Genomic DNA, 14,141 nt, shown 5'->3' with positions numbered 1-14,141 from the left:
CGTAGAAATACAAATAAAGGAGGCTGAATAATTAAATCATTTTCGAATATAAATGAAAAAGGGACCGGATTCATAATCTGTTTTTCAACAACATGAGAAAAGGGAGGATAAAGAGAGATAAAATCAATGAAGATTAATGTTAATTGTACATTGAAATTTGACCAACAATAAACACTCAATGATTCTATGCTTATGCCGAGATAACGGGGGAGACCAAATTAATGGAGATAGTGGAAGAAGAAGGAAAATGAAGGTTGGAGAATAAAAATGAATATAATATTCATGGAGGGACACGTGTCACGTTGTGATGCAAAGGGGAGGGAATAAAATATTGCAAAATATTCAGGAGCTGAGGTTTTTGATAATGACATGCTTGGAGTGTTCCTGCTTTAATATATATAGATTTCCCATTTTTATATATCCACAAATTTAAATTTTGGAAATCTAATTAAGAGCTGAAACAATGAGGTTGAGTTAGGACCCTGCATGAGTATTTTTTTATATAGTTAGATGTAAAATTAATAGTTCAGTTTCAAATTGAGAAAGACAAAAAAATAATTAGACATAGAGGACCCAAATAGTACAAATTTGCCTATTTATTTTCTATTTTCATGTACTTTTTTTATTTATAAATAGCATCTTGCCTTTACTTAATTTACTTTTTTTCAAATTTTTACACAAAAAGTTAATACAAGAAAATTTTATTTTGATTATTTTTAAATAATTTTTTTTGGTGAATGGAAAATCATATAAACATTAAGAACAAGAAGAAATTTTAATAATTAAATATTAAAATTTAAAAAATCGTGAGAAAAATACCATTCTGCAGAAAAAAAAAAGGAAAAAATATTAATTAGTCACGATCAAGCGAAAAGATCGTGACATTATCATTATAATCAAATTGATTTGGCTCCAACTTATGGGTTTAACAAGAAGACTTTTCTAATATAAATAACCTTTTCAAAATATAAATGGCTTCAGTTTAGACCCCGGCACTGATTTGCCTTCTTTAATGCCATAGCAACAAAAAGGGTATGCGACACATTGCAGGTTTTGCAAGCAACTGTCAATACAAGAGCACGTAATCTCCATCATTTTGATCAGATGTGCAATTTATTAATAACATGGTTTTTCTTTTGAAACCAATTAATAACATTGGTTGATTTAAGTGAGATATATAATTAAGTTTTAGTTTTTGATATGATAGAAGAAAATTTGAGTATTTATGTAAAAAATGTTTACGATGAGATGACCATGTATAAACATTAAATCTCTAGTCTACCGTCTACACTACAGGATGTCCGTTTGCTGCAGGTTGATCGAGCCAAGAACAACACCGCTGACAAGTTAGCACGGGAAGCTTGTCGATTAGGGTCTCCCGTCCAAGTCTGGAAGCAACTGTCTTCCTTCGTTTTTGATTCTTTGTTCTTAGATTCTTGTTCTTAGTTTTGTTGTTTTGTTAATTTTCCTCCTGTAACAAAAAAAAACATAAAATTTCTTAAAATACATATTTAAGAGTTAGTCTCACCATAACATAAATATTTCAATCTCAAATTAAATTGTATCCCGTAAATAATAATTGTGTTTTATGAGGAGTGTTTCATTTCACCACTGGTAGTGATAAAATTGTTTGTTCAATGTTAATTTTGATGTGTTTTTTAGTACGTACATCGAAAATATAAATTGCACTTGCTAGGAATTGATCATGAACTTCCCCACTTAACCCATATATGTCCTAATTCTTACCACTTGAGCTATTATTTGGAGACAATTTTTTTGTGTTTAAATATTTTTTTATAATTAAGGAATTAATTATAATACAGTCATGTCGTGAACATAATTAATTATTATGAGAATTAATAATTTGAGTCCACACTCCACAATGCTATTTCTAAGAGGGAGTTCACAAACCACAATGTTGTTATCCCACATAAATAATTTTTGTCGTAATGTATCTGAAGTAAATTACATTTAATTCTTATAACCCCTGAGGCCCTGATGCATGTAAATACTCATTAACCAATCAAATTATGAATACAGGACCCATTTTGAATCGTAAAAGAGTCCACTAACATTTACTTCAAAGTGAATAATAAATAAATAAACATTTCAAAAGAAAAAGAAGAATAATAAATAATAAAAACATTTGTTTAAAACACTATAGTACTCCCTCTAGCCTCTCATTATTAAACAATCAACCTCTTGCTTTTAGCCGTTCATACATGTCTAATGTCTTCACGTGAGATGTTGATTATTCAGCAAAAGTTTCAGAGTAGAATCAGCACATATTTAATTCAATATTACATTACTCTAAACGTTTATATTCATAGTAATCTTTTGTGGTTTGAAGCACATCTATCCTCAACTCACACAGTCTTGTTTAAGCTGAGTATAATTATTATGGGTGGATTTTTTTAATTTTTTAATTTTAAGGTAGTTTAACTGCATTCACATGGATTCAAATTTAAAATCTCTGCTCAAGTTAAAAGACTAAAATAACTCACATAGATACAAACCTGAAATCTCTGCTTAAATAATGTGAACTTCTGTACAATGTTTAGACTTCAGTGGTCTTAGTTACACAAGATAAAACTAAATCATTGAATCTTGGATTTAAACAAATTTGATTTTGCTCAAAATATCTGTAAGGTGAGAGGCCTTTTGTCCCCACCTTATGAACTCAACTATGCTCTTTTATTTGCTTATAAAAATGGGGTTGGAGACATGGGAAATCTTATGGAATCAGCCGTATAATAAGCGTTAGGCAAGCCCCCAACAAAATTAGGACCCACCATCTACCTTTAGATTGTTCTGATTAAACCAGTTTTTTAGCTGCTAAAAAGTTTTATCATGTTCCAATTCTATGATACCAACCTTTTCAATCCTCAACCTAACGCTAAAAGGAAGAAAATATTGGAGTGTTTTGATCACAAGAAGCGGAAGAATAACACACTAACATGACTTTTCTGACAAAACACCCCTCAAAAAAGAATATAAGACAAAAGAATTAAGTCAAAGTCATAGCAGGGAAAGATTTTCCAAAACAATGTTAGATGCATTAATAGTGTCTTGCAGGGGTAGAATTGATTATGGTGAGAGGAGATAGATAAGAGTGTATGAAGAGTGTATGAAGAGGGAAGGAAAGAAGGTCCAGTACAAGTTACAACCACAACTGCCAGGTTCAGGGGTTCCTTGGAGTAGCATTAAAGACACAGTTCCAGATCTTCACCTCACACATCACCAGCACCACCCAAATGGCAATTTTTTTGCTTTTTCTCTTTGAGAAACTAATGCAACAAAAAGAGAACAAGCTTTTATAAAGGAAAGGTGCATTGATTATTATCTCAATGACTTTTAGTTGGAAGAAGAAAATGGGAAGAAGCTTTTGTGGCTTTGAGCTTCTTACCATGATCTTGATCATCATCACTACCCTCTTGGTGCTGCTATCAGCACAAAGAACCCACATTTTGTCTGTGGATGATTTAATGAATGCAGTTGGAAGCTTCAACTTTCATGGCCTGCAACAACCACAGATGTATGAGGAGAATGAGCAAGGAAGAGAAAACAAGGTGAAGAAAATTTCAGGACTTGATGAGAATGAAGAGAAGCAAGCTTTTATAGTGGAAAAAGTAAGATCTTTGCTTGGTCTAAGGAGTTTTCATGCCAGAAAACCATCCAATGGAGACTCTCAGTTTCTTCCTCCATCACCTTCTCCATCACCTGCTCCTGCTCCTTCTCCTGTGCTGCACCTGCATCCTCATTCTCATCATAAGCAACACCATTTTCATAGGAACCTTCCACCTAAGAAAACTCATGGTGGAGATAGAGACAGAGCTAAGAGAATACTAGTAGCTGTTCTTGTTTCTGTGGGTGTTGCTGCATTGGTTGGTGCTTTTGTGTCAATCTTTTTCTGCTGGAAATTCACAAATCACAGAAAGAAGCCCAAGAGGACAATGCCACTCTGCAGCAGCAAGAACAAAGAAGCAAAGGTGAGTTCATCAAACTCAGGGCTAGATCGGTTTTATCTTGATGCTTTAGGTGAGGATATAGAGCAACACTCTTCCAGCTTGAAAAGGTTAGAATGTGACAATGTTAGCTGTTCTTTCACCAAAGAAATTGTGTCTGTTCATGATGATGTGGAAGAATCAGTGAAAGTTGAATCTGATGGGGGCAACTCTTCTGAAAGGGATAAAATTATCCCTGAAGATTGCAATTCATCAGATGATGAAAGCTTTCATTCCTTTGTTGATTCACAATCAAATGCTAGACTTTCCAATGCTTCAGCTTGTAGCTTGAGTGACACACACTCTCTGTCATCCCCTCAAAATTCAAGTTCATTACCAAACCAATTTACTAGTTCTCCCCAAAATTCAATCTCAAAAACACAATCTCACCAAGCACCTTATAGTCCAAAACATGAAGAGCAAGAGATTGAGGCTTTTTCCATTTCCCCTCCACCTGCTCCACCAACTCCTCCACCACCTCCCCCACCACCTCCACCCTTGCAAATGCCACTGTTTTCTCTGCATTCTCTTACCACTTCATCTAGAGTTTCCTCTCACTCTCCACTTTCTTTGACATCTCACAATTTGTCATCTCCTATAAATTCAGACACTTCCTCAAGATCAAATCCAAGTCCTGAAAAGGAGTTGCTTTCTCCACCTCATCCTGACCCTACAAAATCTCCTTCCACCATTCCTCCACCACCATGCCCACCTCCATTTTTAAAAGGTATAAGTAAAAATGCCAAAACCCCACCTCCTCCACCATCTCAATTCCCTCAATTCACACCATTAGGCAAAGATGGTACACCACTGCCAAAACTCAAACCACTTCACTGGGACAAAGTAAGAGCTGCACCAAATCGCACTATGGTTTGGGATAAGCTAAGATCAAGCTCATTTGAGTAAGTTCAACTTCATTAGTAACAATTAAGCAATAACAATTTCATTTTTTACTTCTTAATTTTTCCCCAGTTTAAGTACATGATGAATTTTAATCAGGTTGGATGAGGAAATGATCAAGTCACTTTTCGGCTACAATTTACACGGTTCGATTAAGGATGACGAATCAAAGAGCAAAACCCCATCTCCAAGCAAGCATGTTCTTGAGCCTAAACGGCTGCAGAACATAACAATACTCTCAAAAGCTCTGAATGCGACAGCTGAACAAGTTTGTGAAGCACTAATGCAAGGTAAAAAAACACCTCAATTATGAGCACTTGCCACAAAAAAGGTACTTTCTAGTACACAGTAAAATTATTGTTTTACAGGTTCCAAGTTTCAAAGCGCATTTGTCATGAACATGGAGGAAGTAAAACATTTTGTCCCATTCTCATGAGATAAAGTATAACTGTTACTGAACAGCATCACTGCAATAATAGTTTCTGTTATAAGTTATATCTACTAATTAAAATCACACACCGACTTTGACTAGTAGCATTAGAAGATGAATGCATCTACCATATGTTGAAGACAATTAATACCATGTTTGGACAAGTCTTTTTCCTTTTCTCAAAATCAATTCTGATATCAAGAAGCTACTCATAGAAACTTCTCTTTAGAATTGATTTTGACATTAAAATCAATAGTAGAAAAATTCTCAAAGATGCACTAAATGTTTGGAGTGATGTTGTCTAAGTAAGATCTCATTAAATTGTTTGAAAAACCAGGGAAAGGACTGTCTTTGCAACAACTAGAAGCACTGGTGAAAATGGTGCCCACCAAGGAAGAAGAGGACAAGCTCACCAGTTACAAAGGCGACATAAATGAACTGGGGTCAGCTGAAAAGTTTTTGAGGGCAATGCTGAGTGTCCCATCTGCCTTTCAACGAGTAGAAGCCATGCTCTATAGAGAAACTTTTGATGATGAAGTTGTTCATCTCAGGAACTCATTTTCAATGCTCGAGGTATAACCACCAAAGTTTTAAGACCCTTATTTTTTTTTCCCTATTTGCAAAAACACAAACGTGCAAATCGTGAAACCAAACATGCACTTACTTTTTCCAATTCTCGTTCATTGTGTCTCATTTACTATCCCACCAGGAGGCATGCAAAGAGCTAAGATCAAGCAGGCTCTTCTCGAAACTGCTTGAAGCGGTACTGAAAACCGGCAACCGCATGAATGTAGGAACAATCAGGGGTGGCGCAAGTGCATTCAAGCTCGATGCGCTTCTCAAGCTTGCAGATGTGAAGGGAACTGACGGCAAAACCACCTTGCTCCATTTCGTTGTTCAGGAGATTGTTCGCTCTGAAGGGATCAGAGTTTCAGACAGCATCATGGGGAAGATCAGCCAAAGAACCAACAAGAACCGAACAGAGGAAGAGAAGGAAGATGATTACAGAAGAATGGGACTAGAACTTGTTTCTGGTCTCAGCACCGAACTTTACAATGTTAAAAAGACAGCAACTATTGATTTGGATGTTCTTGCAAGCTCTGTGTCGAATCTCTCAGAGGGAGTGGCGAGGATGCAAAATCTGGTGGACATGGAGTTGCGTGAGGATGAAGGAAGCATGAACTTTGTGCGGTCTATGAAGATGTTTTTGAACTATGCAGATGTGAATTTGAAGGAGTTGCGAGGTGATGAAGATAGAGTTCTTGCTCGTGTGAAGGAAATCACAGAGTATTTTCATGGGGTTGTGATGAGCAAAGAGGATGCAAACCTGCTAAGGATCTTTGTCATAGTGAGAGATTTTCTGGGGATGTTGGATAATGTGTGTAAAGAGCTTAGAAGATCTAGAACTCCACGCACTCCAAATCCTCTTGCTCCCTTCAGATAAAGATTGTTATCACTGTGTGTGTTCATAGGGATTGAAATTTTCAAACAAACTGAGTGTAACTTTATGGTTCTTGTGGAGTTTTTGTAATATGTGACTTTCAAATGATAGTGTATCTATTACTAGTAGAGGATTAATGTTCTTACAGTTTGAAAATTAGTGATCACTATTCACAACCTTCTTATTTTCCATACTTGTGTTGTGTTATGATCTCTATACATTGTATTTAGTTTTTCATTCCACATTATATACTTTATATGATGAAACTTAGGGGTCTTCTTCCCCAAGTCAAAACATGAATCATGAGCTAAATCATATAAAAATTATATTCTGATTTTTTGATTCAGGTTCTCACCCAAAGCTTGAGACATTGTTCCAAAACAAATTAGTACTACCAAACGAATCATAATGGTCCAATTCAACGTATGGAGGAAGATAATAATAAAAGTATATCAAAATGAAGACATGTTTAAAACTAAATAAACCAACAAACAATCGGGTACATCTTCCGACACGAATTGTTCTAACTTAAGTAGATGTCTCAAATTTAAGTCTTCGTAAATGCAATTACAATAAATAGCTAGCAAGAAGAGCTTATATTGAGAAAATAAAAACATTAAACTTTCACAACACAAAGTCCTTTTGAGATTGTGAAATTGGCCTCTCGAAAATGAGTTATGGAGTGACTATCTTATTTAGAGAAGCCGAACCCAAATTAGATTTGGCGGGATTCTAACTTGGGAATCAGAACAGGAACATAGTTTCATTTCACTCCCTGATGAATCTCTGCTCTGCGATTTGCCTCAAAATCTCACAACACAAGCTAAGTTCAGGTGTAAATTTGAAAACTTGGTAGAACAATCTTACAAGAGAAGAAACAACCACAGTGCTGGTTCAATTTTCCCCCAAAACACAAAAGGGGTTTACGTTTTCGTCAATTTTCAGCCATGGACGCCAACAACAACAACAACACATCTTCCGATCAAGTCATTGCAGAAATGGTTGAAATGGGTTTCCAGCATTCCACCATTCTCGAAGCCATTGAAGCAGTAGGTCCATCGATTCGCAGCGCGGTGGAGCATATTTTCAAGACTACCACCATTTCTAACCCTAACCCTAACCCTGAACCACCAACTCACACCTTCAAATCACGCAATGGGAATGCCCTGAATAAACAATCTTTGCCGTCGTCGTCGTCGCATCCGAAGCCAATTGATCATTATTTCAAACCCATTGGTAAAGTCAAGAGCAAGAAAAGTGAAAATGAGGTTGTTGTTAATGATGATGTAATGAGAGCTGAAGAGTTGGATGTAACATCTGATTGGGAGCAAAAATTCGAGAAAAGCGAGGTTGTTATTGCTGATGATGTAATGAGAACTGATCCTGATGTAGCATCTGATTGGGAGCACACAGTTAGCAAGTTGTTGCAAAAACATTTTGGGTTTTCAGCATTGAAAAGTTTTCAGAAGGAAGCACTAGCTGCTTGGGTTGCAAATGAAGATTGTCTTGTTCTTGCTGCAACAGGATCTGGTTTTGTTCTTTCTCTCTGATTAATCTTGTGTGTTTCTTAGTAATTGTGTATTTACTTACAGGAAGGTTTTTTCTATGCAGGTAAGTCTCTGTGCTTTCAGATTCCTGCATTGTTAACTGGGAAAGTGGTGGTTGTGATCTCACCCTTGATAAGCTTGATGCAGGACCAGTGCTGGAAGCTAACAAAGCATGGGCTCAGTGCTTGCTTTCTCGGTTCTGGGCAACGTGATGATACTGTTGAAAGGAAAGCAATGAAGGGTGTGTACAGTATAATATATGTTTGCCCGGAGACACTTCTGAGGTATGTATGGTTAGGGGCATTGAAGTCGGTTTTGTGTCTGAGAAGTCTTTGATTTAAGTATTTTTATGTCTGGTAACTACAACTGTCCTATGTAGATTGTTGCCACAGCTGCAGAAGCTTGCAAATGGCCGTGGAATTGCTTTATTCGCAATTGATGAGGTGCATTGTGTTTCTAAATGGGGTCATGATTTCCGTCCAGCTTACAGGTTTGTTTTATGCATTCTATTTCCTTGTTGTTCATTATGGATCAATTTGTGTACAATACATAGAACATCTTAAAAGATGATATATCACCTGTGGTTTGTAAAGAAACTAAGATCAATTGCTAGATGATTTGGTTGATTACCACACATATCACTTTTTTGTTCTTTTGCATACCTCTAAATTTCCTAAATATCTTTATTCAACTGTCATATGTATGACCTGTTTTTAAATTTCTTCTCTTGTTGCAGAGAATTGTCTGTGTTAAGGGAAAGTTTCTGTACTAGCAGGATAAAATCCCTGAAATTTGATATACCTCTGATGGCCTTGACAGCTACTGCTACAAAGAGAGTTAGAGAAGACATTTTAGAATCACTATGCATGTCAAAAGGAACAAAAGTTGTTCTCACATCATTTTTTCGACCTAATTTACGCTTCATGGTGAGTTTGCCCATGTTTAATCACTAAACTTGCATCTAACGACACCATCTTCTCGTTACTTTATAATGCTTAAAAATTACTATGGCTTCTATAGGTAAAGCATAGTAAAACATCACAAGTTTCTTATGAGAAAGATTTTCATGAATTGATTAAGGAATATGGTAGAGAGCAAAACATTGGTGGAAATAAAGAAGCTTTCATCTCAGATGGTTCAGATGATAGTGGTTCAGATGCCAGAAGAAGCTCTGATACAGACAGTGTTTCTTCTCATGAATTGGATGACAACCAAGATAAGTATGATGACAGCAATATTAATGTAATGCTTTCAGGAAACATAGACAATCTTCAAGAGCCTTTGCAACCAGGACCAGCAATCATATATGTGCCCACCAGAAAAGAAACACTGAGAATCGCACAGTACCTATGCAAGTTTGGCGTGAAGGCTGCTGCTTACAATGCAGGGGTAAGGATTATATATTTTACTCAAACTTTTTAATTTATATGGCCGTTTAAATTTGTAATCAACTAAAATTTGTCAGGATGAGAATCGTTAATTCTAAGACACCATGAAGTACTAACTACTAAGAAGGAGATTTTTATTTTTTGTTATTGTTCTTCCTGTTTTACTTTTAATCTATTTTGGCATGCACCATTGCATTTCATTGAACCAAACTCTGTAGTTACTTTGACATTACTATGTAAGTTTGCTGAGCTCATTTTCTTTCTCCAGCTTAACACGTCGCATCTAAGCAGGGTTCATAAAGAGTTTCATGACAATACTTTAGAGGTATGGATCCGGAGCCTGAACAAAATATATGTCTACATTTCAATGTCTTCCAACCTGAGTACTGTCATTTTTTTTCTTTGGGGGGGGGGGGGGAGTACTGTCAAGTTTGTATAGCTGTGGTGTGCTATTCACATGACAGTTATTATGAAAATAGAGGACAAGGTCCATGGAACTCTTTCATTAAAAGGAATTGAATAATACCCATTCGCTTTTTTTCCTGATTTTGATAGCTCTTTTCAGTTTGTGACTAGTTTTCATACTTAATGCACCCCACTCCATGTTTTTTTTTTACTTCAGCTTTTTCAACCCTGCACAACCTGTTATACATCTAAGCTTTGGTGTTTCTTCGTAATTATTTGTTAAGACATGGCTTTGAAATGTGTTTTTTTTCCACCTTGTTTACCCCTATGTTGCCTGAAGAGTTCACTACATAATTTAAATTATTTCCTTATTCCAGAATCATCAACAGGTTTGACTAGAAACAGTTATGCTTTTGTGTTTTACCATTTTCAGGTTGTAGTTGCAACAATAGCATTTGCAATGGGGATTGACAAATCGAATGTCAGAAGAATCATCCACTATGGTTGGCCGCAGGTCTGTTTTTCAAATAATTTTTGCTGATATATTAATTAGATTTTAAGTTTGTCTTTTCTTGTGCATTCCATATTTTATGCTTTCACTTCCTGGATTGTCCATCTTTTTCTTTTGACATGCCTCAAATAATCAAATATGTAATTTGATCATCAGAGTTTGGAAGCCTACTACCAAGAAGCTGGACGGGCTGGTCGAGATGGGAAATTAGCATGTTGCAGTAAGTTCAATTATACTATAATATAATTTTTTACATTGCGCATTTCTTTTGTTCTCGTCATTTTCTGTTGGATTTTAAATTCATGTTTATACCTTTATGTTCACATAATTAGTAGGCTCCTTATTTTTTAATTCTTCTGAGACACTTATATCCTGTGTTTGTTCCCAATTTCACAACAAGTTCTATATGCAAACCTAGCAAGAAAGCCATCACTTTTGCCAAGTCGTAGAAGTGATGATCAGATAAAACAAGCATATATTTTGCTGTCTGATATTTTCAGGTTTGCTTTGATCAATACACCTTTATGTGTCTTTTCTTTTGTTTTATTTTAGTACAGAACCTTAATGTATATTTGTAGATATGGAATGAATACTTCACATTGTCGCGCAAAGACACTTGTTGAGTACTTTGGAGAAGATTTCAGTCAACAAAAATGTTGCTTGTACGTAGAGTTTGATCTCAAAGCCTTGCTTTCTTATTATGTTTAAGCATCTGTTTAAGTGAAAAATTATTCTAATATATGAGAAGCTTGAGACCCTGTGTGTATTTCTAATTCAACCAATAGTTGATACCGAATTACCTTTTTTTTGAAGCACTAACATACTTGTTTCCTCTTGTAATCATGGGATTATTTTTCGAGTCATTTATGAACCTCCTTTCATGCAGATGTGATGTGTGCATTAATGGACCACCTCAAAGGCAGAATCTAAAAGAGGAGGCCTGTGTTTTACTGCAAACAATATGTGTCCATAATGTATGTCAAACGGTTTCAATTTATACCAATTAAACTTGCATTTCTGTCTTGTGAATTTATAATTATATCCAAATATTGACCCGGTGGGTGCTAGTCACAATGGTTAAAGTGACTACTAGAACCACCAGATCAAAAGTTCGATCCTTAGGAGCTGCACTTTTGCCAATACCTTCAGCCTTCACCACACCCAGGTCGGAATTGTGAAAATGACTTGGTACACCCAAAAAATATTGACCCTTGTATTTTCATGGCATTCTTTCCAAAAGTCCTCTTCCTACTCGTGTATTTTTTCTCTTTCTTGAGATTAAGTTTCAACATGATTAAATAAATGATCAAACAAAGGGTTTGAGAGCTCAAGTTTTGTGGAGGAATATTGTCACGGTCCATAGATTTGTATTTTCTATATTCCATAAGAGAAAAGAAACTGATGCAACATGAACGCTAATTTTTCAGGCTTCTAGCTACTCCTTGGATCCTTCATATAATGATGATATCCACTTTGGCTCCAAAAGTAGAAGGCTAGAAAAGAGACCCAGTCTTATGAAGTTAGTTAGAAATATAAGGAAGCAGGTGAACCTACATATAATTGTCATCTCTCACTGTTTGTTATGTACTCATGTTGGGTATTCTATATTGTTGCTAATTCCTGTAACAATTTTTTGTTGTTTTCATATGTTGTGGCCATCTGCAGTTTCAAAAGTTTGTAACCACTGATATATTATGGTGGAGAGGTCTTGCTCGAATTTTGGAAGTTAAAGGATACATCAAGGAAGGAGATGAGAAGGTATACTTGCTTTAACTAGATATAAGTTTAACCCATCCTTGTATATCAATATTGCAAAAGCCTGTTCACAAATGTCATAATTGAAAAAGTGGGATTTGTTGCATCTGATGATTAAGAAATGATATATACATTTGAGAAGTGATCCTACAAAGGTAATTTAACATATAGACATAAACTGAGGATTGATAAAACATGTTTCTGCATTTAGTATTGAAGTAAGATTGAGCATTGGTAATTCCACTTTAATTTCATCTCAAGTTTTGCTCTATACAATTGCAGACCCATGTTCAGATAAAATACCCCGAGGTAACAGAACTGGGAATGGAATTTCTGAAGTGTGAGCAAGCTTTTTATGAGTACCTTGAGGCTGATATGTTGTTTGCCAAGAAAACTAACAAACCATATTCCTCATTCTCAGAATGGGGAAAAGGTTGGGCTGATCCTGAGATCCGTCGCCAACGCTTGGAAGCAATGCGACTTGATAGAAATCCAATGCAGCGAGTTAGAAAGCAACCAAAGAGGAAGGTTAATACACCTGATATAAAGACTTTACTAACATCAAAACTTTCAAAACATAAGTGATATGTATCTCATCTTTTTTATTGAAGTATATAATTTACTCGTTGGCTCATAGAAGTAATTCATCCATGATGATCTTAATCTTATCATGATTAATAGTAAAATCATGAATGTGTTTTTAACTTTTTGTAAGAAAAAGAGGAACTGAGACACAACATAAGTTGTTCAACACCTAACTGGTAAAATTGGTGATGACGGATTATATTGGCAGCATGTAAGGGGCACTAACACTTAGATATGTATTTTCCTACGCAGACAAGTAAGAAAAAGAATAGAAAATTAATTCCTGTTGAAGTAATGTAGTAACCCCAAACCGAAGCAAAGCATAAGGATCAGCATTGTTTGACTCATATACCCCCACCCCAAGGATATGTTGAACCAAGAACACCATTCATGGCATTTGGCAACATCGTTTTCGCGGTAATAGGCTTCTCTGCATCGTTCATATTTTGTGTGCCGAACCTCAAAAGATGGCACACGAAACAACTGGCTGCACAAAAATTAAGAATCATCAGCGAGGCCTTGGAGGTGGCAGAAGAAAGAGTGATGAGATTCGAAGAAAGACATGACAGAATTTTGAGAGAAATAAGCGCATGTTACTTGACCAATGCAGAAGTTGTTGAGGCACTAGCGGGTGCTCGAGCTACCATGAACCAGGCATTGGAGTTTGCTGTTGATTTGAGGACAATTCAGTACAAAATCATTGCCTCTTTCCCTGATGTAATCGATGTTCTTTAGGAATTAAGGATTCAAAAAACAAGAGGAGCTTGAATTGCTCTCAGTTTTTAAAGCTTGCTTAAGATGTTTCGGCATGTAATGTTCATTATACATCTTTATAGTCCTTGCATGTTACAATTTAGGAGTAAATAGTTGATCATGCGACTTTGTAAGATTTAAAGTTGAGTACTCAACTTCAACTTTACTATATAGAAGTGTATATCATCATTAATAATACATTAAGTGTCATGTATCCATTAAAGGAAGTAGCTTCAGTAAAGAAAAACACAAATACCCAATGCAATATAACAAGAAAAAGAAAGGAATTCTCTTGAGTTGTAGAAAGAAAAGACATTTCAGAATAATAGAAAAACTCAGCTCTTCCCAATTTAGATTCTAAAAAGCATCTTCCAAATAGAAATGCAAGGATAAGTGAACGGATTTCTGCAGATAGATTGTAT

General features: G+C 35.7%; 2 protein-coding genes across 5 annotated transcripts; both read left to right on the top strand.

Annotated features, from left to right (window-relative positions):
* Positions 1 to 2,799: 2,799 nt before the first annotated feature.
* LOC130720367 (formin-like protein 11) lies at positions 2,800 to 6,948 on the top strand. The gene is made up of 4 exons (XM_057570997.1): positions 2,800 to 4,906; positions 5,004 to 5,194; positions 5,672 to 5,907; positions 6,044 to 6,948. The coding sequence occupies exons 1-4, from the start codon at positions 3,348 to 3,350 to the stop codon at positions 6,776 to 6,778; spliced, it is 2,721 nt and encodes a 906-aa protein (XP_057426980.1). The 5' UTR covers positions 2,800 to 3,347; the 3' UTR covers positions 6,779 to 6,948.
* Positions 6,949 to 7,479: 531 nt separating this feature from the next.
* LOC130720593 (ATP-dependent DNA helicase Q-like SIM) lies at positions 7,480 to 13,931 on the top strand. Of its 4 annotated transcripts, XM_057571246.1 has the most exons (15): positions 7,480 to 8,305; positions 8,387 to 8,606; positions 8,702 to 8,812; positions 9,059 to 9,248; positions 9,343 to 9,711; positions 9,979 to 10,035; positions 10,549 to 10,629; positions 10,783 to 10,846; positions 11,027 to 11,126; positions 11,205 to 11,288; positions 11,513 to 11,600; positions 12,054 to 12,170; positions 12,292 to 12,384; positions 12,664 to 12,909; positions 13,219 to 13,931. In XM_057571246.1, exons 1-15 carry the CDS (start codon positions 7,723 to 7,725, stop codon positions 13,264 to 13,266), a joined length of 2,451 nt encoding a protein of 816 aa, XP_057427229.1. In that variant the 5' UTR covers positions 7,480 to 7,722; the 3' UTR covers positions 13,267 to 13,931. The 4 variants fall into 4 exon arrangements, with proteins under 4 accessions (XP_057427229.1, XP_057427231.1, XP_057427230.1 ...); XM_057571248.1 differs by lacking the exon at positions 13,219 to 13,931 and having other exon boundaries at positions 7,481 to 8,305; positions 9,403 to 9,711; positions 12,664 to 13,032; XM_057571247.1 differs by lacking the exon at positions 13,219 to 13,931 and having other exon boundaries at positions 7,481 to 8,305; positions 11,045 to 11,126; positions 12,664 to 13,032.
* The last annotated feature ends 210 nt before the right edge of the window (positions 13,932 to 14,141 follow it).

The sequence above is a fragment of the Lotus japonicus genome, chromosome 5, assembly GCF_012489685.1.
Source record: "Lotus japonicus ecotype B-129 chromosome 5, LjGifu_v1.2".
Taxonomy (NCBI): Eukaryota; Viridiplantae; Streptophyta; class Magnoliopsida; order Fabales; family Fabaceae; genus Lotus; species Lotus japonicus.
The sequence above is the reverse complement of the archived record's forward strand: the minus strand, read 5'-3'. Positions and strand labels throughout refer to the sequence as shown.

Bases quoted from the DNA above. Each gene is read 5' to 3' on its own strand.
- LOC130720367 (XM_057570997.1), top strand. From the start codon at position 3,348: ATGACTTTTAGTTGGAAGAAGAAAATGGGAAGAAGCTTTTGTGGCTTT. The intron at 4,907-5,003 runs GTAAGTTCAACT...AATTTTAATCAG, and splicing joins CTAAGATCAAGCTCATTTGA to GTTGGATGAGGAAATGATCA. The intron at 5,908-6,043 runs GTATAACCACCA...CTATCCCACCAG, and splicing joins ACTCATTTTCAATGCTCGAG to GAGGCATGCAAAGAGCTAAG.
- LOC130720593 (XM_057571245.1), top strand. From the start codon at position 7,723: ATGGACGCCAACAACAACAACAACACATCTTCCGATCAAGTCATTGCA. The intron at 8,813-9,058 runs GTTTGTTTTATG...CTCTTGTTGCAG, and splicing joins GATTTCCGTCCAGCTTACAG to AGAATTGTCTGTGTTAAGGG. The intron at 11,127-11,204 runs GTTTGCTTTGAT...GTATATTTGTAG, and splicing joins TTGCTGTCTGATATTTTCAG to ATATGGAATGAATACTTCAC.